We start from the raw sequence: 14,776 nt of genomic DNA, 5'->3' as shown, positions 1-14,776 counted from the left end.
ACTGTCAAGTATTTATTTAATAGTCTATATAAGAAATGTTTAATTGCTACTGTCCAGGGGTATGGGGGATGTTTGTCGAGTTAACTGTGAACTGCTGTAGCTGTTTGTGAAGGGAGCTCCTATTAGTAACATGGTGAAGCCTTTGGCATATTGACAATCCGAATCTCTTTAATAATTAAGAACACTCGGACCCTCTATTATGTTGTATTTTTTTAGGTCTCGTCCTATTAATCGCGCAAGCGATAATAGGACGAGAGTATAGAGGCTCATCCAAGCTCTGAAACCATTGCGGATTACGTCGAGTGCATGTGCACATGCACGTGCTTTTTACCATTTGCTCCCCGAGCCGCCTGCCTCCCGAGAGCTTCACTTCAAAGGGATCCGCTACCCGCCCCCTGCTTCACACTTTTCACGTCCGCCAGGCCATGTCTCGCATTTCTCCTCCCCACAGCTATGCCAAGAGCTTGTTTATTTATTTTTTCCTGAGTTGCTTCTTTTCCCTCCCACCCACTACTTCTAGTTGCTGAACCCCGTCCGTCGTCTCTCCACTGCTTGCGCTGTGTGATTGAGGTACCTTTTATAAATGTATTTTGACTGTTTTCATGCATGGCACTGTTGCTGCTACTCACCCTCCCACTCCATGTTGCTCCCTCCCTCTGCTTTCCGCCCCCCAAACACCACAAATTGTTTTCGAACTACTATTTTTATTCATTAGCTATAACCATTTGCGAAGCAACGCGATGGTTATTGGTTTTGCCAATGGCTGTTTGTTTAGCTAACAGATTCGGCAATTGGGCCCTCTTTTATTTTGGTGCCCTGGCCTGCTTTCTGTCCCTGTCCAACCCTGCCCTCCCCTCAAGTGCCGTTTAGCTGTACGTGGCTGCCCTCACTGAAACCTGAGAACAAACCCAGATCTGGAATTCTTAAACACTGCACCAGATAGAACAGCAAAGCATTCAAAGGGATCCGCTCCCCCACCCCCTGCTTCACACTTTTCACGGCCGCCAGGCCGTGTCTTGCATTTCTCCCCCCCCACCCCCCCCCTCTACCCTCCCCACAGCAATGCCAAGAGCTTGTTTAAAATGGGTCCCTGCTCGTCGCCAGCAGCTATTTCACTTTTTTCCGCTTGTTAATGTTACCTTCACCCCAGCCCTCAAACCTGTTAATTACCCTTTACACATACAAATCTTACCCCCTGGCCAACCAAACGCCTCTTTGTGCTCAGTAATTCATCACACCAGCCGCCTGCATGGAATTCGCGCCCCTCCCCGTGCAGGCACATTTAAATGCATATTGTCTGTGAAGCTCGCGCCCATGAATAAAATCACCACTGAAGTAAGTCTCCCTCAGCCTTCAGGGGTCTCCAGGGTTGGTGCACCATCTCCCTGGTGAAGAATTGTAGTCCGAAATCACATCCTAATATTGACACGAGTAGACAATGAAAGTGAGTTTAAACACTAACACTGCACATTGTTATAGCTCGGACCGCCCTCTTGACTCTACAATAATAATGCGTGTCATTCGCGTCTGCTAGTATGCCTTGTTTTTTTCGCAGGTTGATGTAGCACCAGTTACATTAGATTTCGTAGTACGCTTTCTTTTCTAGTCTTACATTTTTATTCTTTGTGGTTTTTTGGACGTGAAGTTGCAGAAGTTGCTGATAGCTGTTATTTAAGACCATTTATTGCCCTGTCGGTGGCTCGGGAGGCAGCGCTCAGCCGCCCATTAAGGTTTCAGCACATGTTAAACGTTGAACTTCGGATAATAGAAAACGTGCATTTATTTCAGCTTTCTCTCGGCGTGGACAGGGCTCTGCCTGTTGGATGCTGCGGACATCGGGGCTCTACACATTTGTTCCCCGCTTATAAACGAGGATGTTTAATTTTGTTTCCATAATGTTATGTTATGTTATTTATTCTTTTGTATAGCGCAACGGTTACTCAAAAAGAGTGTCACGGCGCTTTAGGTAAGGAGAACTACATCACCATAACATAACACGATAAAATGAGAAAACAAGAACAAACACAGTAAAAGGGGGACAGAGAGGCCTACTGGGTGAACAGCCAAGTTTTAAGACCTCTCCTAAAAGCAAGAAGACTAGTGGCTCCCCGAAGTGAGAGCGGAAGCGAATTCCACATCTGTGGTGCCAGCAAACCGAAGGACCGGCCACCCAGACGCGCTTTCTTCACTCGCGGAACAGCCGCCAGGAATAAAGATTCTGACCTCAACGAGCGAGCCGGATGGTAAAAGGCAAGTCTCTTTTTGAGGTACTTGGCTCCCACCGCCTGGAGAGCCTTATAGGCCAAAGTCATTGCCTTAAAGGCAATCCGTTTGCGGATGGGTAGCCAGTGCAACGTCAACAGTAGACCCGAAGCGCTGGCTCGTCTATTTAGACCAAAGATGGCCCTGGCTGCCGCATTCTGCATTCCTAAATATATTCAAATTGATGGCCAAGCAGGGTTCCGGTATGTTTTATTTAAAACAACAAAAAAATAAGTAGAACATTGGGTTGGGATGTAAGTGGCTGCAGGACGCAGAGGCACCGACGGGCTGTGTGTGTAAATACATATATTTTTAAAATACATATGTTTTTAAGTTGTCACCTCCTGCTTTTTGTCTGTATTGTGGTGGGGGTGGAGTGCACTCTTGTCACTGGTTTCTCCTTCTGCCCCCGTGATTCTGTGCCTTTTTTTCTCCTTCTGACCCGTGATTCTGTGCTTTATTTCTCCTTCTTCATTGCGTCTTTGTCTTCTCTGCTGTCCCCCCCTTCCATTCCGTGCCTGCTAACCTTCACACCTCTGCTTCTACACTCCCAACGCCTTCATTCTTTGGGTCTCCGCATGTGCGCTTTAAGGCTGTTACAATGTGTCTCAAACTAACTAGGCAACGCACAAGGAGTTAATATTCTGAAACTGATTCATATGCCCCAAAATTCCAATCCCCTGTGAGTGGACTGTTCACACCTTACATACATTTACTTCCTCCCCCCTCCTCCCCCCCCCCCCCCATTCTAACATCTGGTATGCTAATAAGGCCTGCCCCTCGGTGGCATGGCTCAGGCTGGCCAGTCTGGCAGAGCCTCCATTCAGTGCCCACTGCTCAGGCCAGCTGCCCCCAGAGCACTTCTACTGGGCACATCTGCAAAAAAACCAGAAACCATTTCTAGACACACTCTCTCCTGGGAGCAGCCTTTTCAGCTCGTCCATTAATTGCAGAATAACACTGGGTTTTAATAAAATGTAAAAGTAATTCCAGCATGTGCGTTAACGACGTGCGCCGTAGTACATAATGCCACCAGATTATGCTCTGAAAGATTTAGCTCCTGAGATATTGGGTGTTCACAGATTCATGTTCCACTGTATCTAGGTGTAAAAGGAGGGCGTGCGGGCTCCTGTGATGTTGGGTGTTCACAGATTCATGTTACCACTTTATCTAGTTTAGTTTTTAATGATTGCATTTTTTAAATACACCATACGCTTTGTTTATTCTGTACAAGTGGCGGTGGGCTGTGTTTGATCTGTTGGCTGGCAGGCCCGAAGAAATGTGCTAAGTTGCTGTAAATAGAACATCTTTATGTTTGTATTTGCTGTAGCATAAATATTCACAGCAGAGCACCCCTCGTACAAATTTGGAGGCTTATAGCCTCATAAAGGCATGATGATAGTAGAGGACCAATGACACTGCCTCTCCCTTTCTCTGGCACTCCAGCCCTGTCCCCTTACGCCCCCTCTTCACTTATCCATGTCATCCTGGATTGTGTGGAAAAGTACGTCATGACGTGCAGGCAGGAACTTTCAACAACCATGTGTTGCTACCTTTTCACTCTTGCAAATATTTCTATCACTCATATACACCATACCTTCACCTTGTGATTTGCACCATGTCAAACGTGATCTTTTACTAGCACACACTTCACTCTAGTACACCACACACCTCGCTCTCCATCATATGCAATAATGCGCAGTTACTGAAGCGGAGGAAAGCTTACACTGCTGCTGCCTGTGATGTATAAGTGCGAAAACTTGTTCTCATTTTGGTGGTCTTTCATGGTGCCAATTTGTGTATTTCACTATTTGTTTACATTCTGCACGCTTTTCTTTAAGTGTTTTTTTTATTTCCAGTGGGTAGCTACCAAAGAGTATCTATCTATCTGTCTGTCTGTCGCCCTCACTCTATCTGTCGCCCTCACTCTATCTATGTGTCGCCCTCACTCTATCTGTCTATCTATCGCCCTCACTATCTATCTATCTATCTTTCTATATATTGCCCTCTATCTATCTATCTATCTATCTATCGCCCTCACTATCTATCTAGCTATCTTTCTATCTATTGCCCTCTATCTATCGCCCTCTATCTATCTATCGCCCTCACTATCTATCTATCTTTCTATCTATTGCCCTCTATCTATCTATCGCCCTCACTATCTATCTATCTTTCTATCTATTGCCCTCTATCTATCTATCTATCGCCCTCTATCTATCTATCGCCCTCTATCTATCTATTTATCTATCGCCCTCTATCTATTTATCTATCGCCCTCTATCTATCTATCGCCCTCTATCTATCTATCGCCCTCTATCTATCTATCACCCTCTATCTATCTATCACCCTCTATCTATCTGTCGCCCTCCCTCTACCTACCTGTCGCCCTCCCTCTACCTACCTGTCGCCCTCCCTCTACCTACCTGTCGCCCTCCCTCTACCTACCTGTCGCCCTCCCTCTACCTACCTGTCACCCTCCCTCTACCTACCTGTCGCCCTCCCTCTACCTACCTGTCGCCCTCCCTCTACCTACCTGTCGCCCTCCCTCTACCTACCTGTCGCCCTCCCTCTACCTACCTGTCGCCCTCCCTCTACCTACCTGTCGCCCTCCCTCTACCTACCTGTCGCCCTCCCTCTACCTACCTGTCGCCCTCCCTCTACCTACCTGTCGCCCTCCCTCTACCTATCTGTCGCCCTCCCTCTACCTATCTGTCGCCCTCCCTCTACCTATCTGTCGCCCTCCAACTGTCGCCCTCCCTCTACCTAACTGTCGCCCTCCCTCTACCTAACTGTCGCCCTCCCTCTACCTAACTGTCGCCCTCCCTCTACCTAACTGTCGCCCTCCCTCTACCTATCGCACTCACTCTATCGCACCACCACAGCATCACTCAGGGGCACCACAGCATCACTGGCACCACAGCATCACTGGCACCACAGCATCACTCAGGGGCACCACAGCATCACTATGCGCTACCACAGCATCACTATGCGCTACCACAGCATCACTATGCGCTACCACAGCATCACTGAACGCCACAGCATCACTGAACGCCACAGCATCACTCAGGGGCACCACAGCATCACTATGCGCTACCACAGCATCACTATGCGCTACCACAGCATCACTCAGGGGCACCACAGCATCACTATGCGCTACCACAGCATCACTGAACGCCACAGCATCACTCAGGGGCACAACAGCATCACTATGCGCTACCACAGCATCACTGAACGCCACAGCATCACTCGTCGCCACCACAACATCAATCTGTGCAACCATTCAACAACAACTGGTTCAAATATGTCTCTCAATGTTTCAAGCTTTATTACAAATGTCACAAAAAGATGTTAATATTTCACTTCTGTTCTTGGATTTTCTTAACAATAAAATACACTGTACATAATCTTCACAAAAGTTATTTACAAAAGTTTAAGCTATTGCCATTATAAATTACAATACCTTTTATTTAAGTATTATTTATTAAAAAAAATTAAAAGCCACTGTTATTTGTAATATCAATACATCTAAGTCACGTAAATACAACACATATTGCATTACAAATGCTATAGGTGTCACATTTGCGAAAGGTATAACTATTGGCATTGTAAACGACAATGCTATTAATTTCGCTATTTTCAAAACTAACACATAAATAAAAAATTTGTCATTTACAATACCAATAGCTCAAACTTTCCTAATGCGAGAGCTATTGCATTGCAAATGCTTGTTTTTATGTGTTGTCTCTATAGCTTACACCATAATCACATATCTTTTGTTTACCAAATACGAACTCCCATTGTTCTGTTCTGTGTGTGCATTTTGTGCCAAAGTGGCATACTTAGATCTGGCATTACTGAATATTACAGCTATTGGTGTTGCTTTATTATTTGCAGTGCCAGAAGCTTAAACTTTTACTAATGCAAGAACTATTGCATTACAAATGCTTGTTTCTTTGAGTGCCTGTCCATTCTTACGATGTTCTAGTTGGGCGGGACTAAGAGGTCTAGGTAGGGCAATGAGGATTCCTTGGGCCAAGATTCAGTCAAGATCGCTAGGTCCGACTTATGACTCAGGATGAGGTCGGCGACATCAGATGCATGCTTTACAGCTGACCTCCGTTTATTAGGAGGCCGGCTAGGGAGGGGTAGGAGTAGGAGTGAGTGTCGAGGGTAGAAGCAGAGGTGGGAACTTTAGCTAGATTGCTATTGACTGCCCTCTTGGCTGTAAACTGACCCTTTTCTGTCCCGCGCCCTGAAACTCCCGACCCCCCCGCCCCAGCCCTGATAACTAACCCGACACCTCCCAGCCCCCAAAACTACCCCCAACCCAAACAAACGACCACCGTCCCCTGCCCTGAGCTCTAAAACACCTGACCCCCAGCCCTGAAAACTACGCCGCCCCCTCAGCCCCCACAACTACACCAACCCAAACAATCTACACCCCACTGCTTGAGTCCTAAAACTCCGAACCCCCCCCCAAGCCCTGAAAACTACCCCAATAAACTACCCCCCAAAACCACACTTACCTTCTCGATCTTTCCTCTTCCTACTCTTCTGCCGAGCTGCAGCCAGCAACTAGACCACACATATTCCTTAACCACACATGTGTAGTTAAGGCATATGCATGGCTGAAGCAGTGATACCCTCAGATTATGCCAGGACTCCTTCCATAGTAGAGTTTGAATACTAGCAATTCCCTTATGTTGGCCCGTTTCCGCAGATCTACATACTGGGGCTGAAGGTAATGGTAAGCAATAGTTCCAGGGTTAAAATGCCCTTTTGAGTCTGTGAAAATCTACTAACTTGCACATTTTAAGGGTTTGCACCAACTCTTTTCTTATCTTTTCCCATACTGAGAAAGGTTGGAAATTTACCCCTGACAAAGGCCGACATAAAACTTCTTCCAGGGTTGGGGAAAAAAAGTGGTTCGAGGGAAGTGAACCTTTAAACGCAGATTTTTGAATGAGCAAATCTACACCTGCATATTTGCTGATGCTAAAATGCAGTTCACAAATATTTTCTAGGAGTACTATTTCTTGGCCTACTTCTGAAAAGTCTTGTGAATTCATGAAAGTCTTATATCTGCATTTAACGCAAGGACATGGGTGTACTTTTGAGACTTTATTTAATAACTGGGCCCCTAGTTAGGTCTGGCGTTAACCATGACTTTTGTGTTTATTACATTTCTGTCTCTCTCTCTCGCTCTCTCTCTCTGTCAGCTTCACTGTGAGTGACCACATTCTGTTCTTTCAGAAGGAGCATATTGACACAGTTGTTTTTTTTTCAGTGCCAGGAACTACTGTGGCAATGTGTGCTTTTTGATACCTAAACAATTTTTGCTTTTGCCAAAGTGTGTTATATTGGTTAGGGCCCGGCAGCTCCACACCAATATGGGTTTACAAAAACCATGCCAAAACAAGTCATGCATTGACAAAACCAAAAGGCTAACCAACAATATCAGAACTACTGGCTTAACCAATGCTTGTTTATTTTTTTGTTTCCCATAATCTTATTAAAAGTGGTTAACACTGATTTTCCATTATGAGAATCTTTGGGAAATACTAGCATACATCAACACATTTTACTAAATGATGCTGCAAAGAAATGTGTTGTAACAAGCCTCCTTAAACGAGCACAGAATACTACAAAATGGTACCTAAAATTTTACAGTAGTTTAGCAAAATGTTTTTTGCATTTTTTTGTGAACATTTTACTTTGAAAGTAAGGAATCATCAATCTTGTAGTCCAGCTTCTGCAAATATTTGCATCTAATCAGCGAGCATTCTTGGAGTATTATACTTAGACTCATATTGCTAAATATTGAAAACGTGCTTACCCATTTTTATACTGGAACCACTGTCAGTAGTGCAGGCTGAGCTTACACCATTTACTGAGAGCGCTCACCCTAATAATGTCTTTGTATTAATGCACCATAAATGCAAGTTTGAACAGCATTAACCCATGAATAGAAATATTACCTTAACTATAGGCAATGCCTTTCCCTGATCCATAATGTATTACTGTAAACTGACAGCAAAGTGTTGTGCTGTAGTGGGTTGAGCCTACTTGTCCCAAGGACAAAATACACATGAAAACTTGTTGCCCTTGACCCTAAACAGTATTTCTCGGACGTCGGGCTATAGGAATTTCACATCCCTGCTCCTGAGAGCTTCACTGCCTCTGCACTCACTTCTGTAATATGGCGCAGACGCAAAGGGATTCCCTCATTTGCAAATGAGGGGATGTCCCCGGAGGTTGCTCTTGCGCTAAATGTGCGCCATCATTATCGGTATTACAGAAGGGGCCGCAGAGGCTTCTGCGGCCCCTTCTGTAATACCGATAATGCCCCGTGGGTGTGCAAATCAGGCACAAACGCCTGTTGCGCCCCCAGGGCACTTTGTGTAATACAGGCCGTGATGTGCAGTCATCTGTTATCTGCCGGTCTGAACCTCTACTCTTTCAAGAGAAGCCTTTTCTGATAGTACAGAACTATGGTAATCAAGTGATTTTATTGGACTTTAACTCGTTCTTGAAGACTTTCGTTCTAGAAGAGATTAGGTAACTTCACCAGTGTGGAGCAGTACTTCAGAACACTTGCAGCTTAAGCTGGGCTTTGAATACCTCAATTCATTCACTTTTTGGTATGTTCCTGCTGAATGCTTCTTTATCAACCCTGCCAGCTCTGAGACTCCATTACTTGGAGATCTGTCAACCTCCTCGCCTGTATAATGTTTGTAAGCAAGGACCCTGGTCCGCTTTATTTTGGGCAGTAATCCCACAGTGTTTTCCTGAAGGTTTGGCACTCTAACCAGTGTCCCTTATTGTTAGGTGTGTCTCCCACATATTCTTCTGTTTCTAATAAGTGTGGGATATAAATTATAGCATATTGTGCCAGTTAGTATGCCTGCACAGCATGCTGTTGCATGAGGTGCATTTGAATGTGAGCCACACTTTTCCTGACTATCTGCGTACAGACTCTCTTAATGCATTGTTGCTTGGTACATTCTGTAAATCATTCCTTTGGTTCAAGAACAATCCCCAAAGTCTGTATGTGAACAGGCATTGAAAGGGTATTGTCCTGAATCCGAATCTCCTCTTTGAAGATAATGAATTTCTAAAGTGCTTGAGAACCAGTTAGATGTAGTATAGAGTAGGGGAATGAATGGCATTTGTATTCACCCATAGTGTGAGAAAGTGTCTCTTTTGACATGGTTAGCTCCCCACTTTTTGCCTGGAAAATGATGTGGTTTTGATTGTAAGGGCACAGGGTCCCTGCCAAACAACTACCCTGTGCCCATTCCCTAAAATTGTACCACAATGGGCATCTTCAGCTCCCTAGTAAATTCGTACCCTTGGTACCTAGGGAATGTGGACGGAAGAGGGTCCCCTAGACATCCCTCACCAAAGCCATATCACTGCAGCTTGCATGCCTTGGTGCAAAGAAAAGTGACATGGTCGACATGACACACTGCCTGTGTGCCATGTCCAGCAGCACTGCCCAAGGTATAGGTAAGTCACTCTTGTAGCAGTCCTTACAAGCCCTAAGGCAGGGTGCACTATATTTTAGGTGTGGGCTTATCTGCACAAGCAGATATACCCCTAAAATATTTAAGTCTATTCTTTAATATTGTAAGTGGCAGGGAAGCCATAAAGTGTACATGGGCTGGAAGCTCGACAACTCTAGTTCCCCAGCACCATTATGGCTTCACTGAACCCAGGAGTGTTTAGTACCAAACCACTCCTCTTAATAAACCCACACAGATGCCAGGGTTGGATTTATTAAAACATGTACTCAGAGGGCACCTCAGAGGTGCCCCCTGAAAACCAACCAACCCTGGTGTGGTCTCTGAATGGCTTTAGGTAGCCTGCCGCCACCAGACCTGTCTCTGACGACATAAACAAAGCACATCCTGGGCGGAGTTGTCACACTTCCTCCCCCATGATAGGCTCAGCGCTCGAGAGAGAAGCTTCGAAAGCCTGCCACCTTAGTAATACGACCCTAGCTTGTGCTGCTAGCTGCAGAATGCCGCCCCTGGTTCAAACCCACACTTTTGGTGTGAGAACCGGCGGGAAAACGTAGAAGGAATAGGAGGCGTGCCCTCCTTTGCCAATTCTCCCCCCCTCAACCCCCCCCCAGGTGCTGGAGGCGAAGTTAGGCACACTTTTCAGTACCCACCATCTTAAAGATGGTGAAACATATCCAATCAGGGCTAGGGTAGCATAAAATTGAGTGTAGACAACCCAGCTCAGAAACCCATTGGTCTCTACCAGTTACTTCCTTGAAACGCCCTTAAAACTAGTATTTAGGTGGCTCCCCCAGACCCTGAAATCAGATTTCGACAACCGTGCAGCAGGAAGGACTGAAGACACCCACTGACTCAACCCCATCCCTGGAGTCTTTGGGCTTTCTCTGGTCCTCGGCTGTCCCAGCCACCTGGAAGATTTGACCACGGCCAACTGTTTTTCAGATATGGGCCAACTGTTTTTCAGATATGGGCATCCAAAGTTTGGTACAATCTACGGGCCTCAGAGTATAGGCTCAATATTCTATTAGTACCCCCTGGAATACAGAAAGACCAGTTAGGCCCTTAGCTGGTTCTTCAAAAGCGTAACGAGCACCCCCAATACTGTATCTTCCTACATTCCAAAATTTCCTGTCTTTTTACTTGTAAATGAAAGGTGTATTATTCTCTGGATATATAGTACTGGCTAGACATTGAGTGTGTTACTTTATGTTTGTATTTACCTTAAATGTAATTACTTTTTGCATACCATTTGTGATGAAAACCTTGCCAATCATAGGTAAATTAGTTTTGAAGAAAACACTTGCAAACCCAGGCGTATCACAGCAACATATTTTCAGTGTTTACATTCCACTGGTTCTACAAGGAAAAGAACAAGACCCAAATTAATTTGCAAACTTCAGCCATAGTTATGAGTGAAAAGGTAATTCTCTCTAAAGGAGGTGTGGTCTCTCTTTTTTACTTTCCTAAATTCTGACCACTTAATATTTACTGGAGCCTTTGAACCAATTTTTGTAATGAAACTACTCTGACACCCACAGCTAGTGCTTGAGATTAGCAATTTTTTGTCTTGGCTAGTGTGCAATCACTTTCAGGCTGCTAGGTTTGACTTGACTAAGTTTTCGGTCTTTACGAATATCCTTGCCACCTTTTGATCCTCCACTTTATTTTGGAACTTCTGCTGTTAGTATTCTACTCTGTCAAATCTCCACCCTCATCTTTCAGCTAGTGATTTAACGCATTCCACGCTCATGACGAGCTGAGCTCGTCATCAGTTGCGCCGCTCGCATGCTCATGACGAGCTCAGCTCGTCGTGTAACGCGGCTTTTTAAAAAAAGCCGCACAGCGCGAAAAAAGCCGCCGCAAGCATGCGGTTAACCACCACCACCACACCACTAATGCTATTAAGAAGAATTTCTTCGCATACTGCTTCACGTAGGTGAAGAAGTGCTTAATCCCAAGCTAAATATGATGATTGCTTGATATTTCAGAAGTAGGTAAAAGTTGGAGGAAAAGCAAAAATTCATCACCCTGTCCATCATATTCCAAGAAATATCACAAAATAGAGTGGCAGAGAATGACGGTTTGTAAGCTTAGGATTTGACGTCCATCAGCTGATAGTGTGTAATTGGAATGGCATGTGTTTACAAACGAAATCAAGTGACAAGACAGCCAAGATAATATGAGCTATTATTGATTTATGTGAAAGAATTAGTGATAGATCCCTTGGTGGCTGACTTGCAAGCATTAGCTTCAAGATTGTGCCAGGGACAAGGCGCTCCTAATTTAATGAGATATTACATTAATATAATATGCTATGTTTTTTGTGCTGTTGACAGTTTTTCGAGGGGTCTTGTTGGACGTGGTATTAATTTTGCCCATGAAAGATATTACAGAAGTGGTGAGTGGTGAAACATAGGCCCAAGGGCAGTCCTGTATGGGTCTGAACACCTTTCCTTCCATCCACTTGAGTTTTACAATTTGCAGATAGGGACTGTAATCCAGCTTTGATTTGGACTAGCAACCTAACGAATGTGGTGTGCCAGTCCTTCCGAGACAACATAAAGAAGTGTACATCCACAGGATCTTGGATGGAGTTCAGTCTGTCCAGGATATGTGGTCAAATGGAACACTGCATGGTACCTGTGCTATCTGGACTGTTCTCTTGCTCCTTGTGTTGCTTGGAGAGTGCCTATGTCACTAGATAGTGCCAGGATTAGAGATCACCTGATACCGCACTGTTTCTGGATTTGGTCTAGACCTTTTAATTTGGTTGTTGTGAAGCGCTGCTGATTCCTTATTGTTGCCTCTGTGTGCTTTCAGTATAGACTTGATAATGGAAAGTGTGCAACCCTTTGTAAATTGGTTTCAGTCAATCTTTGGGATGTGCATAACTTTCATCGTACTTCTACAGAGCCTGGGCTGCTTGCTATATTAAGCTATAGACAATTTGACATTCCGGTTATCTGGAGAGAGTAATAGTTGTTGCATTGAATCCTATTTGGGTGATGCATTCCCGTATTTGCAATTTTCTTCTCAAAGTGCATTAGGTGGCTGGTCAAATTCATATTCCAACCAAAGGCTCTTATGAGTCATTTTAGCCCCCGCAGCTTCTGAAGATGTGAAGCATCCTTGATGCACCTCCGATGCATGGTACGTAGCAAAGTGTTTGTGCATTAGTTGGGTAAAGGCCTTAAACTTGTGGGTTTTTTTTCTGTTCTAGGTCTGGAATAGTAGCCATCTATTTCCAGATGCGGATGCTGCTACCCTCTTCTTGGGGCTGTTGGACACCATCTTTCTCTTTTCCTACGCAGTGGTGAGTCACAGAAGTGAGACAGTTGTCTATGTATGGATCACCTTTATGAGCGCTTGTTATGTGTATGAGGTCACCTAGGAGGAGGCCATAGCCTTGTTCACTCTGATCCTGGAGACCATCTTCTTGCATTCAGTAATAACCATTTTGTCTTTCTGCGAGTATTGTAATGGTGAAATCCTTTTGTTCCTAATATTAATCAGTATCTTTGAGGCAGGGAGGCTATGATTGCTTGTGAAGTCTGCTCTGTGTGACTGTTGCCTTTCCCTGCAAACCTACATCCACCCCAGCTGTGATTCCCTCATAACGCTTTTTTGGTATAATCTGGGCCACTAAAAGGTTGTGGCAGGGAAGCCCCAAATTATGCGGCAGGATTTTCTAAACTATACAGCAAGAAAAGGCAAATTTATGTGGCAAATTTTTTATAGTAATACTTCATTATTTTATAATTTGTGCACATAGCAATACTGTCTGGACAAAGATTTGACCTAATTGGTACCTGTTTAACATAACAACCAATGACAGAAATAAGCCATTGAAAGATGAACAGTTAGCCTTTGTGAAGGATCGTCCCCTATGTACAAATGCGTCACAACGTTTTTAGTAACTTTTGATCCGTTTGAGCTAGAAACTGTTTTTTAAGTGGAAATCAGCAAAATAAGTGGCGAATCCATAATTATGCAAAAAAAGCTTTGACTGCAGAAACTCATAATTCCAGTGTCCCTGGGTATAATGAAGGCCTGTGTGATGAAGGGTAGTCACCAGTTTGGAAAACAAAGTGTGCAAGCTGATAGCCTCAGTGAAATTAGACAATTTGTGTGGTGGGTAGATGGAAGACCAGATTCTTTTCTCTTTTTGCCTATAGGGCAACTTGTGTAGTGAGACGCCCCCACTTTCATCACCCTATTTAGCCCCAGGTTTTGCTTTGGGTCTGTAACCGCTCTGGCTCGCCTGGGTGAATGATTGTCATCTATTGACATGGTTTGTGGTGTTACTTGGCTTTCCCACAGCTGCTGCTGACCCAGGACACTTCAGATGGAGGATGGAAAGTATGACAGTGATTTTAAAATCTGTGCTTTCTAGAGTCATGCTATTTTAAATGGCTGGGACAAGTTGATTAATGCACCTTAATTTTTAGGACTAGCAATGTATTTAACTGGTACTGACTGCAGGCCGATTTTATTGTATATTTATTTTCCTTGCATATTTATTTATTTTATTGTTTGTCATATTACTAAATTGCTATGCGTGGTGTAGGGCAAAAGCTAACTGGTATGTTACTTATGTAGCATATGTGAAATATGCTGACCCTCTAACTTTGCCATGCTGCTCTACATTTATGGCCATTGTGTGAGATGATTTTTGTTTTTTGTTTTTTTCTCATGCTGAATACTAGAGTGATCTCATGTGGGCTTATGTTTTTTTTTTTTTTTTGGAGGGGGTTACTGAAGGAAGCTCATTTTTTTTATTTTTTATTCGGTGCATTAATTTTCCAACAAACAGTTTCAGGTGTACAGTTACAATTTAAAGTTACGATTTATACAGCACGCTTCATCTTACAGTGGTTCGTTATTAAATATACAGTTATTGCATTTAACATTTTGGACAGTGTTTGACATTTTTCCACACTCACTTGTTTAAACTCTAGTTTGGATCTGATTTGCTCGGAGGGGTGGCTC

The 14,776-nt window shown here is 44.1% G+C and overlaps 1 protein-coding gene across 1 annotated transcript in view; it reads left to right on the top strand.

The window, feature by feature from the left end:
* Window positions 1–14,776, top strand: part of SLC37A3 (solute carrier family 37 member 3) — a 197,322-nt gene that overhangs the window by 79,437 nt on the left and 103,109 nt on the right. The window contains exon 4 of the mRNA XM_078668180.1: window positions 13,008–13,100. Within this exon, the coding sequence (XP_078524306.1) occupies window positions 13,008–13,100 (93 nt within the window). The remainder of the gene's footprint in view (window positions 1–13,007; window positions 13,101–14,776) is intronic.

The sequence above is a fragment of the Lissotriton helveticus genome, chromosome 1_1, assembly GCF_964261635.1.
Source record: "Lissotriton helveticus chromosome 1_1, aLisHel1.1, whole genome shotgun sequence".
NCBI classification, from domain to species: domain Eukaryota; kingdom Metazoa; phylum Chordata; class Amphibia; order Caudata; family Salamandridae; genus Lissotriton; species Lissotriton helveticus.
The sequence above is the reverse complement of the archived record's forward strand: the minus strand, read 5'-3'. Positions and strand labels throughout refer to the sequence as shown.